This window comes from Fusarium keratoplasticum, chromosome 11 (genome assembly GCF_025433545.1).
Source record: "Fusarium keratoplasticum isolate Fu6.1 chromosome 11, whole genome shotgun sequence".
NCBI classification, from domain to species: domain Eukaryota; kingdom Fungi; phylum Ascomycota; class Sordariomycetes; order Hypocreales; family Nectriaceae; genus Fusarium; species Fusarium keratoplasticum.
Genome location: NC_070539.1, coordinates 342,589 through 360,644, shown reverse-complemented (window position 1 = coordinate 360,644; position 18,056 = coordinate 342,589). Strand labels below are relative to the sequence as shown.

At 50.2% G+C, this 18,056-nt stretch overlaps 6 protein-coding genes across 6 annotated transcripts; 3 read left to right on the top strand and 3 right to left on the bottom strand.

The window, feature by feature from the left end:
* Nucleotides 1-409: 409 nt before the first annotated feature.
* On the top strand, nt 410-2,152 carry NCS57_01291900 (uncharacterized protein; the record flags this gene model as incomplete). The annotated part of the gene is made up of 4 exons (XM_053062575.1): nt 410-566; nt 614-764; nt 818-2,066; nt 2,117-2,152. The coding sequence occupies 4 exons, from the start codon at nt 410-412 to the stop codon at nt 2,150-2,152; spliced, it is 1,593 nt and encodes a 530-aa protein (XP_052907470.1).
* Nucleotides 2,153-3,741: 1,589 nt separating this feature from the next.
* NCS57_01291800 (uncharacterized protein) lies at nt 3,742-5,083 on the bottom strand (the record flags this gene model as incomplete). The annotated part of the gene is made up of 3 exons (XM_053062574.1): nt 3,742-4,324; nt 4,378-4,584; nt 4,644-5,083. The coding sequence occupies 3 exons, from the start codon at nt 5,081-5,083 to the stop codon at nt 3,742-3,744; spliced, it is 1,230 nt and encodes a 409-aa protein (XP_052907469.1).
* A 2,041-nt stretch (nt 5,084-7,124) lies between these two features.
* Nucleotides 7,125-8,487, top strand: NCS57_01291700 (Git3 domain-containing protein; the record flags this gene model as incomplete). The annotated part of the gene is made up of 2 exons (XM_053062573.1): nt 7,125-7,281; nt 7,349-8,487. The coding sequence occupies 2 exons, from the start codon at nt 7,125-7,127 to the stop codon at nt 8,485-8,487; spliced, it is 1,296 nt and encodes a 431-aa protein (XP_052907468.1).
* Nucleotides 8,488-9,940: 1,453 nt separating this feature from the next.
* NCS57_01291600 (uncharacterized protein) lies at nt 9,941-10,678 on the bottom strand (the record flags this gene model as incomplete). The annotated part of the gene is made up of 1 exon (XM_053062572.1): nt 9,941-10,678. One exon carries the CDS (start codon nt 10,676-10,678, stop codon nt 9,941-9,943), a length of 738 nt encoding a protein of 245 aa, XP_052907467.1.
* A 2,699-nt stretch (nt 10,679-13,377) lies between these two features.
* On the top strand, nt 13,378-14,166 carry NCS57_01291500 (HD domain-containing protein; the record flags this gene model as incomplete). Its single annotated transcript, XM_053062571.1, has 2 exons — nt 13,378-13,597; nt 13,649-14,166. 2 exons carry the CDS (start codon nt 13,378-13,380, stop codon nt 14,164-14,166), a joined length of 738 nt encoding a protein of 245 aa, XP_052907466.1.
* Nucleotides 14,167-14,373: 207 nt separating this feature from the next.
* NCS57_01291400 (HET domain-containing protein) lies at nt 14,374-16,203 on the bottom strand (the record flags this gene model as incomplete). Its single annotated transcript, XM_053062570.1, has 1 exon — nt 14,374-16,203. One exon carries the CDS (start codon nt 16,201-16,203, stop codon nt 14,374-14,376), a length of 1,830 nt encoding a protein of 609 aa, XP_052907465.1.
* Nucleotides 16,204-18,056: the final 1,853 nt, after the last annotated feature.

Genomic DNA, 18,056 nt, shown 5'->3' with positions numbered 1-18,056 from the left:
GATCTCCTTTTTCTTCATTCCCCGGAATTGCCCGTTTGTCCTTTATCGTGGCCATAGCGTGATGGAAAATGTGTTCCCCACACTCTGGTTCGGAGTCTAGTACGCAAATGGTCATGGCAGGTCTTGCCGGATCTTCAGGGTTGATAGAGATCCCTGTTGTAGACACTGTGAATCTACCAGAGTTACGGAGATTCTCTCGGGGGATCGACTTGGCTTGAGATCTGGCCAGTCAGAGTTGGGGATTTGTCTTGTATTCGGATTCGGTTCGTTTCAAAGGTCGGCCGACCTGGATGATAAAGCAAAGAGTTGAGTCAGTCAGCCGGCCTTCGGGCATTCAGTACTTAAAGGCCTTGTTACCGGCTCGTTGTCTGGATGAATCAAGCTCTCAACTCCTAGGGCGACCTTCAACATGATTATGGACATACAGGACAGCGGCATGCTGCGCAATGGGACCCTCCCTGTAACAGCAGTTCCAAGCAATGGCTTCTTGACAGGATATCTTGCCAACTGCAGCAACTGGCAGATCTTCATCACCATCTTGCTCCTCTTGATGACTTACGATCAAGGTAAGATACCTCAGTCTGCAGTGGCGAGAAAATGCTGACGTTTATAGTCGCATACCTTATCCGAAAAGGCCCAATTGCTGGTCCAAGGTTCAAGATCCCCTTCATGGGGCCTTTCGTGCAGGCTCTCTACCCCAAGTTTGACGCCTACCTCGCTCAGTGGGCCAGCGGTCCTCTCAGCTGCGTATCAGTCTTCCACAAGTTTGTCTGAATCCTCTTCAGTATCTGCCCAGCGCTAACTCCGCGCCGTGCAGGTTCGTCGTCTTAGCCTCCGACCGAGACATCGCACACAAAGTCTTCAAGTCCCCGACGTACGCCAAACCATGCCTCGTTCCGATGGCGACTGAAATCATGGGAGCCAATGCTTGGGTGTTTCTCATGGGCAAGGCGCATACCGAATACCGCAGGGGTCTCAACGGTCTCTTTTCCAACAAGGCTCTTGGCTCCTACCTACCCGTACAGGAAAAGGTCTACGGCGACTACTTTGACAAATTTGTTGCTGAGAGCGAGGCCCATGGAGGCAAACCTACGGCGTTTATGCGTCTTTTCAGAGAGATCAACTGTGCGCTCTCGTGCCGAACCTTTTTTGGCGACTACATCTCGCAAGACGCCGTCCAGAGAATCGCCGATGACTTCTACCTAGTCACCGCTGCTCTCGAGCTCGTCAATGTCCCTCTTTCGATCTACGTCCCCTTCACAAAATGCTGGAAGGGCAAACGCACTGCACAAGCCGTTCTAGCCGAGTTCGCCAAGTGCGCGGCAGCATGCAAGGCTAACATGGCTGCTGGTGGCAAGCCGACGTGCATCGTGGATCAATGGGTTCTTCACATGATGGAATCTAAGAAGTACAACGAGAGGATCGCCGCGGGGGAAGTTGGAATCGAAAAGCCTACGAACCTGATTCGCGAGTTTACAAATGAGGAGATCGGAAGCACCATGTTTACCTTCTTATTCGCTTCACAGGATGCATCGAGCAGCGCTACTACTTGGCTTTTCCAGGTCCTCGCCCAACGACCAGACGTCCTCAACCGTCTTCGAGAAGAAAACCTAGCGATTCGAGGCGGTGACAGAAGCCGACCATTTGAACTCTCCATGTTCGAATCAATGACATACACTAACGCCGTGGTCAAAGAACTCCTCCGCTGGCGTCCACCCGTCATCTTCATCCCCTACCTCGCCACAAGATCCTTCCCCGTAACACCCAACTACACCGTCCCCAAAGGCTCCATGATCGTCCCATCGTGCTACCCCGCCCTCCACGACGCAAAGGCGTATCCGGACCCCGAGACCTTTAACCCGGATAGGTGGATCACGGGGGATGCTGAACAAAAGACCAAGAACTGGCTCGTGTTTGGGGCTGGACCGCATGATTGTCTGGCGAGGAAGTATGTACCGTTGACGATGGCTGCTATGATTGGCAAGGCGGCTTTGGAGCTTGAGTGGGAACATCATGCGACGGATCGTTCAGAGGAGATTCGAGTTTTTGCGACGTTGTTTCCCATGGTATGTTGGTTGCTTGAAGACTCTGAGATGTTTGCTGACTTGATGAACAGGATGAATGCCAGTTGGTGTTTAAGAGACGTGAATAGGTTCGACGTAACGTTCATTTCGGCTGAAGAGACATCTGTTGTCTGAAGTAGATTACTCCAAGCTTTCATGGGCATCGTGAAAAGTGATGCTCTCCTCGCTCTCGCTCCAGTCTCTTTCATCGTTACCATTGTTGTCATCATCATCGTTGTCTCCTTCTTCTTCGTCGTCGTCTTCGCTCATCGTTTCCCAATCCCCTGAACCACTGCCATCTGAGGGATGATGCTCGTCGCCATCAGTTTCAGATGGACTGCTTTCGTTATACTCATCTTCGTACCACCCCAGGAGGTCGTCTTCATCACAGTCATAGTCACCCCACAACTTGTCTCGCTGCATCAACCGACGCTGGTGCATCACCCATTGACGCATTCGAGCGTGTGAACCATCTTTTTCTAACTCTTGCTTCTTATCTAGAAATAGTCCTGCTGCCCAGTTTGCCTCGCGGGTTCCCAGGATCAGGTCGACCATGTCAACGACGACACGAATAGATAATGGCCGCCATGTGATGGAGTCGCGCACCCTATCAGCCATGAAATCCCATGGAGTATCATCTTCGATGTCGCGAGCGTCGAGATCTACACCCACGAGCAATTCTGGGTGAAGTAAACTGGGTTCGAGATCTCTTTCATTACGGACCAAATTTAAGAGCATATTTCGTCCGCGATCATCTATCGCTTTGACACTTGCGCCGAGATCAATCAGGAGGGGCACATTTGTGCATGAAAACATGCAAGCATAGAGAAGAACTGTTTTTCCAACCATGTCCTTGGCCTCGAGGTCTGCGCCGGCGTCGATGAGAGCTCTTGCCAAGGCCGCGACATGGTCCGGGTCGACATCTTCATTGCCAAACAGAAGGTGCAAGGGCGTTAATTCTTCCTCATCCCCACAATTAGGGTCGACATGAGCATCCAAGAGAATTTGGACCACATCCATCTCTTGTTGTCGGCCTCGAAATCTTTCTGTAGCATAATGTAATGGCGTCCATTTTTCACCATCAACCGACGAGATGGATGCGCCCAAATCGAGAAGTGCTTGAACCATGTCCACGTTGTGATAACTGCATGCGAAGTGAAGCGGCGTCTCACGTCCGTGACTGGTTTGCTGGTTGACATTGGCTGATGCTGTTATCAGAGTCTGAAATGCGGCCATGTCTTGTTTATAAATAGCCCAGTGCAGAGGGGCGAACCCAACATCGTCTGGCGTGTTGATGTGCTGCGGCTCCATTTGAATGCACTCGTCCAATGAATGCGTCGTCTCCCCTCGGATTGCTTGATGTATCATGGTCATCGGGGCCGAATCCTCAAGCTCTATAGCTGTTATCTGCCGTAGTGTCATTTGAACCTCTGCGGGTGCCGTTTTGAAAAATCCATCTAGTTCAAATTGACGCGCCCAGTGGATGGCACATCTGTAACTTAGCTTTTAGTTCTCTCACTGACAAGATGAATCTTACCTGCCCGTCAGATCCTTCATCCTTGGGTCAACCCCCAAATGTAGAAGAATTTTCACAAGTTGCCAGTGTTTTTGATCCATGCATAGCTAAGATAGGTGAGCTCATTGTATCATTCCATGTCCCTCGAGCCCATCGGTTTGATCATGGTCTTACTGTTAAAAAGCTTTGGCCCCATTCAACCAAGATATCAGTCGGACGAATTGTGCCGTCCATTAAATGCTCCATGAAGGGCTTATCGTCTTGGTTTGTCGAAGTCAACCACGTGAAACCGCTGATAGACCGCGGAATCTTTAGAAACAGAGCCGCGCCCTCATCGTTGATGGAGGCCCACGATATCGAGGCCATAAGTGCCCGGGCTACCAGCCAGCGGGGGAAACACCACTGAAGTTGAATTGATGACTGAGACGCTGATTTACACAGCGGCGTGTCGCATTTCTTGATGCCCAGTATCGGAAGGCTCTTGTACTGTACGAAGAGTGATCCCATGACTGAGGTCAGCCACTCTGGCGTGCGGGCATATGAAGTCCGATGGCACTGGCATCTGCAGTTTGGTGGACATGTCTGCCTGAGAGTCGTGCTGACTGATATCGCAGTCCGATCAAACTGGGCTTTGATCTGAGAGCTTTGCGTGATGTGATTCGAATTCTGGTGCTCATTGGGGGACAAGTGTGCCATGACCTGTGAGAGTTGCGTCTCGACTCTCGTTTCGAAAACATCGAGTCTTCTACCTAAGGTTGACACCAAAAGATACTTCAAAATCGAGAGGAATAAACTTACCTGTTGATGGTTGCGCCGGTTTCTTGATGGTTTGCCAAAGTCGAATGAAGGAGGGCAGTCTGGGTCTCATTCTGCTGCATGATGTGATTAATCGACTCGTGGTCTTGCTCTGTCAAGGTATTTCCGTGCTGGATTTGTGACGCAACAGCCGTAAAAGACTGTTCCATGACCGTCCTGACGTCAAGCATGAGACCAGTCTGCCGCACCCTGCCATTTTCCGTCAGCCTTTGAGTGCAACCAATTGTATAATATCGACTCGAGCCTACCCCTGAGAAGTGTTAATAGTAGCTAGACAATCTGTCATCTCGCTGCTCAGCTGCTTCACTCGTTGGCGAAGTCCCATCAGGTTTGACTGCTGCCTCTGCCACGTGATTCTGGGGATCCTGTGACGTCCCTGGCTGTCGAGTCCCTTGCTTTTAGCAATGAAATTCGTGGCTGCGTCGTTTAACTGGTTAGAAATCTCCTCAAACTGTACTTGAAGATTGCGAATCGTGTCGATGTCCACGTCGGGGACGTCCGAATGGACATCTGCCAAGGAGTCGAGAGACCGTCGGAGAAGTTCAGCCCGCCCGTTGAGTGTGGAAAGATGATTCAGCAAGTCCATAAACTCAACAGGAGCCTGTAGGATTGAATGTAGCGTTCGGATGCCGGTGGTAATCATGCCGATGCCCTGCGCAAAGGCAATGGCGGCCGCGGCGACCTCCATCGCGAATGTCGTGTGTGGGCGTTGCGGGATATGCGTTGATGAAACAAGAGATGGTTAGTGAGGTGATGATGATAGAAGAAGAAAGAAAGAGTCCGAGATTTCCAGAGCCTGATTCTAAAAATCAGGCTGTTGTTCAGCTCCATGTACCAGGTCAGCTGACCCTCACACCCATATGCTGTACGTCGTGGTGGTGGTGGCTCAGTCTGCATCTCGATATGTCATTGGATGCTTCTGGGCGGTTGAAACTGACATGCAGGCCTGGCTGAGGCGTGCGATTGGTTCTGCCGGCGTCCACGTCTCGAGGCATCATGGAAGGCACAAAGTCAAGTGGCTAGAGAAGCATAGGCATTTGCAAGTTAACGTTGACATTGGTGCTTCACAAAATCCTGGGTGAGTTTCTTCATCTCTGACTGCTTCAAGAATAGAAGGTTTTGCTGCGCTGACGACGCTGAGGGCAGTGCTACTGCGGAGTACTGACGATGCCAAGACGCAAGCCACCAACGCCCTACTGTCCAGTTGAACAGGGGCTGAGAGTCGCTTGATGTGAAATTCCAATCGCAAAGTCGCGAGCCTTAGCAATGCCCCCCCACATGTTTGGAGCCCGATGTCTCGGTAGGCGAGAAATCGATACTGACGCTGAAGTCTCTTCCTCCGAGCCACCTTTGCACGTTCCCTGCACATACAATGCCCGCCAAACATTGACTATCTCACTGGGCATTATACATGCAATATTGGCCAAGTTTTGACGCTGGATTTGGCGATGTAGAGGCGGGGCCGAGGGCTCTTCTCCAGAGACAGCACCCCGAGTGCGGCGGCAATGTGCAAGTGGTGGCGAATGACATCCATGGCGTCTGGGCCCAGGAGTTGTTCCAATTCCCAGAAGATACGATAAGAGGTGTCAACGGCAAATTGGATCCATGATTGATAGCTATGACATGACAGATTAGGTGGTCGATATGGTGTGCTACACTCTCCGCGGGCTTTGAATAAGCTGCCCACGGAGATCATCCAGACCTGAACCAGCGACTCCAGATGATAGGCAGGGTACTTTCTGAATGAGGCCAACGAAATATACGAGAAGACCAATAGGATTCTTTTGGCCGCAATTAGAGGATAAGCGACAAGACTTTTGGTTATGTAGCTGGTCGCCACTGAGATTATTGCCCGTTTTAAAATAGCTTCACAGATTGCTCATAACACCCAAGCTGACGAATCGAGTCCCAATCCATCATTATTCCGTCCTCTCAGGGATCTTCAGCCCTGGGACATCCATCCCACATCCCGTAAGCAGACCCCACAAGGCGCAAACTACCAGCCCTTTGGTCGACACTCAACAACATGACTTCCCAACATCCCCCTCTTATTTCAAGCCCTACAACCAACACGGCGGAGAAGCCGTCGTAGGGCCAAGACAGAATCTCCGTATTCGTCACTAATCCCGGGATCAGCCTTGCCACTGGGTCTGAAACTGGCTAGAAGCTTCGGGCGAGTATCTGAGATTGGTTATGTGCCGTGTCTTACCCCGGCTTGTGATTACCGAAGTGTCATTTGATGCGGAGCCCCTGGCTGCGGTAGTGGCTTTTCTCAAACTCGCTTGTTGGGGACTTCAAACGGTGGAATAAACTCTAAATTTTACGTCTTTTCGACGTCGGTTCTAGAAAAGTCTAGGAATTGTGATATCTTGCTTGATAGGATGGACTTGTCAGTCATTGCGGACGGAATAATTAGCTCTCAGCTCTCCGCCATTTCCGATACCAACAACCAATTGCAACAGCCTCTTGATCTTGAGCCTCGCAACTCCCCCACAAGTTCACACTTCATCCCATCTTCCATGACCCCTTCAATTGACAACGGTCACCCCGTATTCCTTCCGGGGCTCGGTAAGGCTCCCCTGCCTTGTCCGACCCCTGAGGCAGCGTCTCGGGTGATGAAGACCCGACGCACTGTTAAAGGTGACACTTCTTCTTGACTTTTTATCTTTTCTGGGATTCTGTCACTGTCACCGTCACCGCCGCAGAAATACGACACAGATGGGTTCAACATGGCTGTGGACGTGGATCGGGTGATTTCCTCCCTCACCTTGGCGGGCAGCGCTCTTTCGTGCTTGGCGACGACTTTTGTTCTGATTTCGTTCATTATATATCGTCGGCATTTGCGGAGCTTTCGGCACGTTCTCGTGTTGAACTTGGTGGTAGCAGGTACGCTTTCAACCCTGACTGCAATTCGCGTCGCCCTTGGAGATCGATCACTCATATTGCAACTCAGAGTTCATCAACACCTTGAACAATTCCGTGTCGGGCATCATCTTTCTCAAGACTGGTGAACTACAGCCCGGTACACCATGCGTCGTGAACGGTATGGTGGGTCAGTTTTCAGTCCAAGCAGCCGACTTTTCAATCCTCGCCATCGCCCTTGTTACCCTTCTCACGGTAACACGCTTCGTGTACATGCCAGGCGTCTCGACGAAAGGATGGATCCTGACCTGTCTCTCTGTCTGGACCATTCCACTCATCACCAGCCTCACTCCAACATTCCTTGGTGAGATGGTGCCAGTCGGCGGCAATTGGTGTTGGATCTCTTCAGGTCGGCCTGATCTTCGCTACGGCATGGGTCATGGTTGGCGATTTTTAGTCATCTTCTCTACCATTGCCATCTACATCTACATCTGGGCTTATCTACGACGGCACTTGGGATCGAAGCCTGTCAATCAACGGTCATCGTCTTACGACACACCTTCAACTGGAACGACGGGCTCATTTTGGTCGAAATGCGGGAGGAAGGGAGGATTCCAGGTCATGAAGGATGAAGAAGTCGAGCTCAGCACTTTTGGAGATGGATCGAACACGACAAATTCGCAGCGAGATATCGACGACGACAAGATACGGAGCAGCAACAAGGAGGAACTGGCCGGCCTGGACTTGGAGGCAGCAGAAGAGTTAGGGTCCAGCTCTACCAGACCGAGAAGAAGGTCGACGCGCCACATGTCATCTGCGACCAGAAAGGAATTGGGGTTGCCAACTCCGGAAAACCCCCACGTCAGGTATGATGACGCATCTCCAGTTGAGAGACATGGCCAAGGTGCCACGTTGCAGACCAACGCAAGCGAGTTCCCCATACGACGAGACACTCATGAAGTCGAAGTCGAGATCAAGAGGATGATGCTTCTCAACGCGTATCCCTTCATGTACGTTCTTTTGTGGATGCCGGGACTCATCAATCGCCTCATGGAGGCTTCGGGACACTCAACCAGCAAGACGACTATAGCCGCTCTCCAGATTTCAACGCAATACATCGGACTGGCGAACGCACTGACGTATGGATTTAATCATCACTTGAGGGACAGACTAAAAGGAATGTATTTGACGCCGGCGATTTCACGGATAAAGAAGAGGTTTGGGAGGTAACGCATGTAATCGATAGTTTACGTAATGATAATGAGGATGAGTTTCAACGACTGCAAAAGATTTTTGCTTCTTTGGTGTTGTACTTGTACGTAGCGGGCGAGTATTATCGAGAACACTGTCGGGATTTTCTGGCTCAAAATCTTAAGTGCTTAACGTCCGAAGCAGTGCAAAGAGGGCTTAGTGTTGTTGTCAAGCCAAGCAGCGGCCCTCCAATTTTGCGTTCACTCCACTGCAAGAGCGCAAGCCATCGTATCATGCTATTATCTTCGCCATTAGATGTAGAACTGCTGATATGATCTCTTTGTGGATGATACAAGTTAGGGCAACCGGTGGTTGTTTGGTGTAGGGTGATTCTCCTCAAGATTAAATAGCATGTGACGAGATATTGAAGCTGTCAGCTCCCAATTCTACTTTTTGGACTGACCTTTTCTCCCAAACAACTGCCAAGATTCTCTACCAAAGACAGCCATACACGTTTCTAGATTGCAGTGTCGTAAAATGTACGGTGCTTTGTGTTGGGTTTTGATGCCTTCACGTGGGTATTGATCACGCCGTCTTTCACTTCTATGGCCGATGGCCTCTTTTAGAGCCTCATAGATGATAACAATGAAAGCCCTTCTAGATACCCTGTAAGAAGCGGTTACTGTTTGACTCCAAGTCCGGCTGATTCGTACCACTTCGAGTGCTTATAGTTGCACCAATAGCTCTGCTGGGAAAAGCCTTCAACGCACATTCATTCTTTGCCAAGAGGAGTTCGAATCAATATGGATATTTTAGTAAAAGACTTACTAGTGCTGAAAACTGAGCTCAAAAGACCGAATTTTAACTAAAATTCACCCGCTTTGTCGTCGATGAAACTTCGACATAGCGCAGTCGAGTTGTTGAAAGACGACGCCAATGTTCTCGAAGTGAATACGGTGCAACTAGACATCCAAACTGACTCCTCATGAGTGGCGTTTTAAATCTTATTTAAGTGCAAAGTCGGCGTGGGATCGCTGTATATGATGCTGTTCGGTTCGTCATGCGGTCTTGCAGCGAGTCCTTTCGTCAACTGCCGAAAACAGGGTTTTGTCTGGGAGGGACAGCTTCCCCCTGCGGCTAGGCATTTTATGGTTCGATCTTAGACATTGGAGTTAAGTCACGGTGCACATCTATCAAACGGGTTTAACGTTGTTCATTCTTATATACATAGCGTTGCGAGGCGACAATGCCCGTTATGCCGTAGACTGCAACCAAATTGCATATCCAACCTGCTCGCATCGACATTCTGAGAGTACATCAAAGTATTTACCGACAGGCACAGCTCTTGGCCGTTACCATGCCTTTGAAATGATTCAACTAGTGATGAGAGAAGAAGAAAAGACCAGCTGAGCTCATGCAGCTCCTTCAAGTCCACGATTCCAGCGCATTCAACTTGAAAAGCGGTGTCGTACTACACCAGAGTTGATCCTGCTTAAGGGGTCTGGACAGCAGGTCCGGGGATGGGGTAGCTGCTGAAGGACTGGTAGAGGTTGAACAGGATGCCGGGGTCCTGGGGGGTGTAGAAGGTGGTGAAAGCACCCGAGCCCTGGAGGGAACCGGAGCCGCTGCCGGTGACCTTGAGGTTGATGCACTGGGGGTAGGCCTGAGCTCCGTTGACCTGACCGGCGGAGTGAAGGGCGATGATCTCGTGGCGGAGAACATAGTTGCCGGGCTTCAGGTTCTTGGGGATCGTGACGGTCCAAGAGAACCCGTTGGAAATAAGCTGGTCAGCAGCCCAGGTTCCGGGGCTAGAGCCGGAGATGAGGCCCTTCTGGGAGATTTTAGTCCACGAGAGGCTAGCCTTGTTGATGCTCGCGAAGTCTCCAGAGACGGGAGCAAGATACTCAATGACAGGACCCTTGTGAGATTCTGGCCAAGTGTTCCACACCAATGTGAGAGTATCTCCAGCGGCAACAGTGGCAGCGTTGGAAGCGGGCTTGCCGTTCTTGTGGCAGATGATATCGGCGGTTCCGAAGGCATTGGGTTCCACAAAGCCGTTATCTTGGTTACCAGCAGACCATCCGACAGCGTCGGCAGGAGCGTCCCAGGGAAGACCACCAGTGTAGGTCTGGCCGCCTGCGACGATGATGGACTTGACGTGGCCGTGGGCATTGGCAGCTCCGGCGAGGAGGCCAGTGAGAAGACCGAGAGAAAGGCTGGTGTGATGCATTGTGAAGGATCTTGGGCTGAGTCGAGTTGCTGTCGGTTGCTTTGAGCTGAGGAATGATAAAGCTAGGGACAGAAACCCTTCTTATATCTGTGCTTGAAGAATGTGAAGCCCCCTACTATACAAGGAACACCAGTATGCATAACTAAGCCTCTATAGCCAAGGCCCTGACTATAAAACGACTAACCTCATCCGTAACGGAGTATACGTAAACTTCTAAACGTGGGACCAAGTTGGGGACTTGGCAAGGAGAATGAAGATCCGAATTACCCAACAGAGCCACCTCAACCCCCAGGTCTCCAATAATGCCACCTACCAAAGACCATCCTATAGGAGCACGTCTTATTCCGAGGCAATGGAAGGTTTCATGTACAGCGGTGGCGTGGTCGATCACCTTCAGGCTATACTCCCTACAACCAATGGGATGCATGTCTTCGCGGACTACGGGTGCATCTTCCGAGCCTCAAGTCATATGCCCACGTTTCGAACAGATCCCGTGGCCCCAGGAAACGGGAACATGACCCGATTTTCCGTAGATTCGATGACGCGAGGCGAGATCTTGGCTCTATTTGTATGAAACAGGACTTCTCCACAAGGTGGGCGCTTGCTGGGTTGCATCTCAGCCATTCATTGTGAAACGGGATTGGTAAATTTATCCACTGGAGAAATTCTTCAGGAGCTTCTTGTGGGTGCTGTAGCATGTTTAAATGCTTGTTTGAAGCTCATTCGTGGGGTAACTTGAGGCTCTGGGGATGTTTGGCGGTGAAATATGAGCGACCAACAGCAAGGCGGGAATAACCTCCCTGGAATCCTGATCCATCAAGCTGATACATGTTCCTGGAATCGATCACGTGTATACATCCGAAATAGAAATTTTCAAGTTGCAGTCGGAGAAACATGTCAAAGATCAGATGGAGCCAGAGCGCGTCATGAAACACCTCTATCGGAGGATCTCGGGTTTGCGAGCCAAGATGTTTCAAGGACAGGTATTTCTTTTCTTGCGCTGAAAAATCTTACTATCACGCAATTGGAATCCTCGAGATTATTGAGGAAACGACTGGTATGTGTGTAAGGTAGCATCTTTTTAAGTGGATCAGGGAGAGCTGCGAATGGCTTCACGGCGGTGGTCACAGGCACACGCCGCGCCTCTTCGATTGGCTTGACCGTCGTCTTTTTTAGCAAATAACCATGGCCAACAGTAAGCCCCGGCTAAATAGAAACATCAAGCCTGCAGGGGTAGAGTGGCATCCGCATCAATCCATTCAGTCGTGGCCAACAGCCGAGTCATCGAGGAGCCGGCAGTTCAAAGTGCCTTGTTCGATTCCATTTTAACCTGATGCAACTCATCGAGTGCGGGGGAAGCATTCAGGGTGGGGTCATCCTCATTCCATACGTATTACCCATCGCCACCCAAGACACCTCATGATGAACTTGGCAGTTTCCTTGTTTGGTCACTCTCATCGTCCTCCGTAGAGTTTTCCACTTCTAGCCAATACTGTTCAACATGATAGAAACTTTATTTTTACGGAGCTTTGTTAGGCACTGTCCTTGACTCAGCTGCTTTTCCTTTCGGCCGGCTTGGCCACCTGATCAAGCTCGGGTCACCGTGAAGGTTACATCCAGCGAGCAGAGTAGCATCTCGATGAGTACACCACGAGATCACTCATTTCCTCACTTTGGATTCATTGGTGCTCTGAATGCTCTTTGGCTCTTTCAAGCGGCTAATGTAATCTCCCGTGGCTCCTTTGACGGGTCGAGAGGGCACAACGCCGACGGCACAGATTACTACAGTAGTTATGGAGTTTTGCTTAACAGCATCGACACCAAAATACTCTGGTATCATCCCAGTCTTGTCTGGTTCTAGTTGTTAGTAGGAAATCTCGCGCTAGTTAATGTTTTAGAAGACTTTCCTTCTAGGGGTATCACTACTAAACGCTTCCTTAAATCACCTTGCTATCCTACATTCTAATAAACTTCAAGTAGAGGAAACTGCTATACTACAAACCTGAGCTCAGATCTAGTATTTTGACATTTTTCTTAGCTCAGTTTACTGGTTATGCACTCAGGTAGATAATAATCATCAGCTAGCCAAGTCAGCATGTCACACATCTGCTCTTCAACCCATCCGCTTAGCTGCGCTTCCTGCAACTAGTACGGATCGATTAGAACGATATCACATACGCTTTTTTTCATGCCCTAGCGTGTATCCCAACTTCATCTTTTATCCTCGGTTACTACTTACAAAACCTCCTTGTTCCCGCATACTTACATGCTCTTGACACTAGGGCGCAGGATAAGGGCGAGCTATGACATGCCACGCCAAAGCTTATCTCGATGACAAATCTTCACCGAGTGTATTTTCGGCAAGAGACTAGGCTCTCCGCTCTCAACCATTGGAGAAGAGGTATTCTTTAACTTGACAAGGACACATCAAGCCGGCGGCCAATCCCCGGCGGCCGGTTGAGTTCGGCAATGGTCAATCACTATGAGAATTTGAGATCTCCTCCGGGGTACATCAGCTCTCTGTGTTGTGAACGTGGATAGTGCATTATGTCAGGAATTGCTGATATGTGTGCCACCATGCGGAGATTTGACTGATCTTTCCTTCTGCTATAAATAAAACTTTGACTCTTCTTCATATCATATTGATTCCCTCTTCCTACCTCCACAGAACTCAGTAATCCCGCATCTTAATCGTCACAATGTCTCAAGATGAAGTCGGTGCCAACGGCTGGACCAGCACCCCTGCTGATGCAGGAGCTATTTTCGGCGACAAGCCTTACATCAATGAACCCGGTCCCTTATCAATCAAAGACATCAAGTTTCCATCGGATGATCCGATCGTTGCAAAGACGGTCGACTATGTCAAGGCTCGAATTCACTCCGAGACGTTTAACCACTCGATGCGAGTTTACTACATCGGTACATATCCAACACTCAGTCTTATCTTCACATGACTAATATCAGATATAGGAATGGCCATCACGAAGCAGCAGTTCCCTAAACGGTATACTGTCGTGAACCCCTCTAGCTGGGCTCTCACATGCCTCTTGCATGATATCGGCACCGCCGAGGAGAATCTCACTGCGACCCGCATGTCGTTTGACATTTATGGCGGCATCAAAGCTCTCCACATCCTGAACGACATTGGAGCTACCAAAGATCAAGCCGAGGCAACCTCTGAAGCCATCATCCGCCATGAAGACATGGGGGTCGACGGAACCATTACATACTTTGGGCAGCTTATCCAGCTCGCGACAACATACGACAACACGGGATATCATCCTCACATCAAGGATTTTGGAAAGATGCTTCATGAGTCTACTCGAGCCAAGATCAATGAAGCGCATCCCAGACTGAAGTGGTGCACTTTCTTCTCTGGCACGATTCGGAAGGAGGAGGAGATCAAGCCCTGGTGTCACTCGACCCACCTGGTCAACTTTGCCAAGGAGATTGAAGAGAACACCCTCATGAAGCAGTGGGAATCCTAAGGGCAAGATAATGGAACCAAGCTACTCAGAAGAATTGCCCATATGTGCCAGAATTTAGATTGACAATGATCTCTGTAGCCCCAGAGCCGGCTGTCGAGGATATATCCAACCCGGCTCCAGGGACTTACTGCAGTATTTCTCGTGTATTGTATACCGCTCGAGCCTCAGTACTCCAGTGCTATTCGACAGAGTGTCTGAAGAAAGGCGCTAAACAAGCGTGAATGACTCCAGCTCTTCCTCTTTGGGCAACAGACCACCCTGCATGATTCCATGGACAAAGGCCGCAGAGACGAGAGAGAAATGGTTGCTCTGGTCGCTGACGCCCTGTCCAGGCTTTCTCATAATGAATGGAGTATTTCCGCCAACCAAAACATGGACCGTGTCTCCGACTTGAATATCCGGAGATGCCAGGCCCATATAGCCTTTGCGCGTGATGAAGAACCGCTGAAAGTACAGCAGCTGTAGGTCAATGTTGACCGGCCTTCCGTCTGGGATTGTAGGGATTTCCTCCTCCACAAGCTGTCTGTCTTCGTGGGTTGCCATTCGGTAGTCGTGCGAGTTAAGCCAAATCAGACCACGGCAGAGTATCATCCACATGTTGTCCTCGTATGTGCCCTCTTGAGTGGGATATCGGGAGCTCCAGTAACCGAGAGATCGAACGAGGTCAACCCACTTGTCAAACACATCCATAATCTGCTTCCTCGGACAAGGTGTCACTGCATCGCCAACAGCTATGATGTCGTCAAAGAGAATTCCAGAAACGTGCAGCTCCAAAGGGTTGTCCCCAGCGGGAGGCTTGAATGGGGTCAAGTCGACGGGCTTCCAAAAGTCCTGAACGTACAGTAAAGCGACGGAGTAGTATTCCCAATCGCCACCGAGCGAATAATCCGGAACCCATGAAGGCAGTCCCTGAAGACGATCTCCCTGGAAGTGATATACTTGCATAAACGGCCGGAGATCGCCATGTAGCTGTATCAACTTGAGAGCTATCCGGGCATACAACTGCACCGTCTCGATGGTATAATCAGCTTCGATTCCTGCCGTGGTAGCCTCATCGTGCGCAAGTCCAAGGACCCCATAAATCATATCTCTGGCATCAGTCGCTTTGCGATCACGGAATCTGCCCAAGAGCATATTCAGTGGCAGTGGATCTTCCCTTCGACGATCAACAGCCGAGACCTTATTGTAAAAGGTCACAATTGGCGGCTCCTCAGCCAAGTCGTTTCGGACCTTCATGTTGCAGCATCTTTTTTGAAAGTGCCCAAACATGCTATCCACAGCCTGGCTGAAGGCCATCCAACTCAGCTTGATGGCCCCGTATTGCACGGTTGGATCAGCTGGGAGGACGGCTTCTTGGACGGTCCACATACGGGACCACCAAGGCTGGGTGACAAGGGAGCGTATGCATTCGGTGGCTTTGTACAGGACTCGGAATGACTTGTCTGGCAGAGAGCTTTCATCAGAGTTGAAGTCGAGATAGAAGATGTGGTGGTCTTCGGCCAGCTTGTGGATAAGTGCAACCGCGTTCTCAACTCCGGCCTGGCATTCTGGTTCGACCTCTGTGCTGAATGGTATAGAAGGCGTTGCATAGTCTTGGTAGTCGCCGATAAAGAGCGTGGTTCCAGAAGCCCTTGTAAAGATATCCCTCATCAAGTTAACCTGGTGAGCCTTTTCGACATCATCTTCTTGATTGATGCAAATGGCGTCAGCCCAGACTTGGCGAGGAATGGTCTCATATCTCAGTCTCTGAAGCGCTCTATACAAGTTCCTCGTAACGCAAACCTTGTGCTGATCGACAGTGATCTCGCAAACATCAGTTCTGTCACCCCAACAATAGGACAGAGCTTCAAAGATGGGCTCGTCCTTGAGGTCAACTATTTCGAGATGGCCCACGATCTCGTCGCCGTATTTCCCAGGTCCAAGAGTGAGAAGTCGGATCTGTCGACTGTCGAGAGTGAGGTAGGTGTCCTCGAGATCTGCGCCTTCGACTTCGGAGACCACCGTAGCGAAGGCCAAGCGAGAGGTCACGGTCGACATGTTGAGATGCCAAGTCTTAGAGCTCCCTTCAAGGGAAGGGACTTGTTACTCTTTATTCCAACCGTCAAGTCAGTGGCGATGTCTTCACGCAACGTACTCGTCCCATCATAAGCCGTGGATTGTGATGGAGCGGGGCGCGCTAGTCGCAGGCAGCAAGGCAGAATAATTCACGGCCCCTAGGTCGTCTTATGCCCGTGATGTAACCTGTCACGCCAGTAATATCAAGAATAAGGCAGCACGTGGGTTTTACTCCAAATGGTTAGGCAAAGAAAATACAAGATTACGAGCAGGAAATAGGAAATAGATATATAGTCCACGGTACAAACGGGTGGGAGGAAAAGGCATCCTCAAACGGTTTCCTTGAAGCCCAATCTAGAAAAAAGAAATCACAAATTGAGATCAGGAGTACGGGCCCGTACAAAGAAATGTGCTCTCTTGAGAGGAAGAGAGGATAACACGAGCCCCCATTAAGCCTCTGGGCCTGTCCGTAGAAAAGGCCACGCAAGGGTAAATTTTGCCCTTTGAGAACTTATGCTCACCAAACACAGTTCCTAAGACCAAATTAGCTTGGACGACTGATAGTCAGACAAAGTGTTTACCTGAACTCAGACGTTTCCCATTCAGGGTGACAAAGCCTTCACTTGTCAACATGTTCAATCCACATCCCACGTTGAAATATTGTCCGTCAGACTCAATTGTCTGGCTGCTCGAGTCCTCCTCTCCGAGGGCCCATGTAGTCAGGATTGTATTGGAGATCTCCTAAGACCACGAGCCAGGGTAGTGACCTGGGAGTCTGCCCCGAGGCATGTCAGTGCTACAGAAACCAATGTAGAATTTACTATGTGATGTTATTAACCGCGAAACCAGGCGCATTTGGAAATTTATTAGAGTCGCAGAAGACTTGTAGCATGAATACGTACCAGGTTTTGTTCTGACCCCAGGTCCGAGCCTCAAAGTAATAGTGCGTAACATTTGGCGGTATGCATTCTTGGGTGCGGAACTTAGCGGATGGAAGTCCCGGGTTCGTGAGAGTAGTTGAAATAGCTATCAAACTCTTAGTTCAGTACACACCAATCCGCTAGGAGTTCTTACAGTGCGAGCATTCCAGGTCGTCACTGTCGTTTTTGATTCTGATGTCGGGGTCTCTGTAAATATCGTGGATGCTCTCCGGGACACGATACGACGGCCTATTGTGGAGATCAACGTTGTTTCTTGCGAGGTGTTCTCTTAGCAAGTTCCCGGCTGCGGTTTGGCCGCATCTGTCAGCAACATCCGAGGGCATCCAGTTATCCTCATCCAAGCGGGAAGCATCTGCGTCGGCCTCGAGAAGTTGTCTGATCGTGCTTATGTCCCCATTCTGGGCCAGAACGTGCAGGGCCCGTGGATCCTCTTTTAGCGCCTCCAGATTATGGAGTCTAGATTTCCATGCTTGATCAAGGGCATCACTGGTGGTCGTCGTGGGGAACAGATGGATGAGTGTGTAGAGGTCTAGGATCGATAGGTGCCGCTCCGGGATGCTCCCCAAGACAAGGCCAAACAACCCCGCATCGTCAACTTTCCAGTCGCGGCCAGTAATCATGGCCTGAAGGCCATGTATTCGCATCGAAATGGTGGTTGTTGCATGTAGAAGAACAGTCCCAAGACATTCCGTCTTGCAACGTCTGAGAGCCAGGCCAACATGTTCAAGGCCATCTAATCTGGACTCTTCCAAATAGTCGAGGGCTCCGTAGCAGTGGAGCAATTCGTCAATCACCTCCTTCTGGTCTTTCTTTAACTCCGATTGCAGTAGTGAATCTCCGTCCTTATCCCAAGCGTTGAGCTCCCCCCCTCCAGACGCTAGAATCATGGCAGCC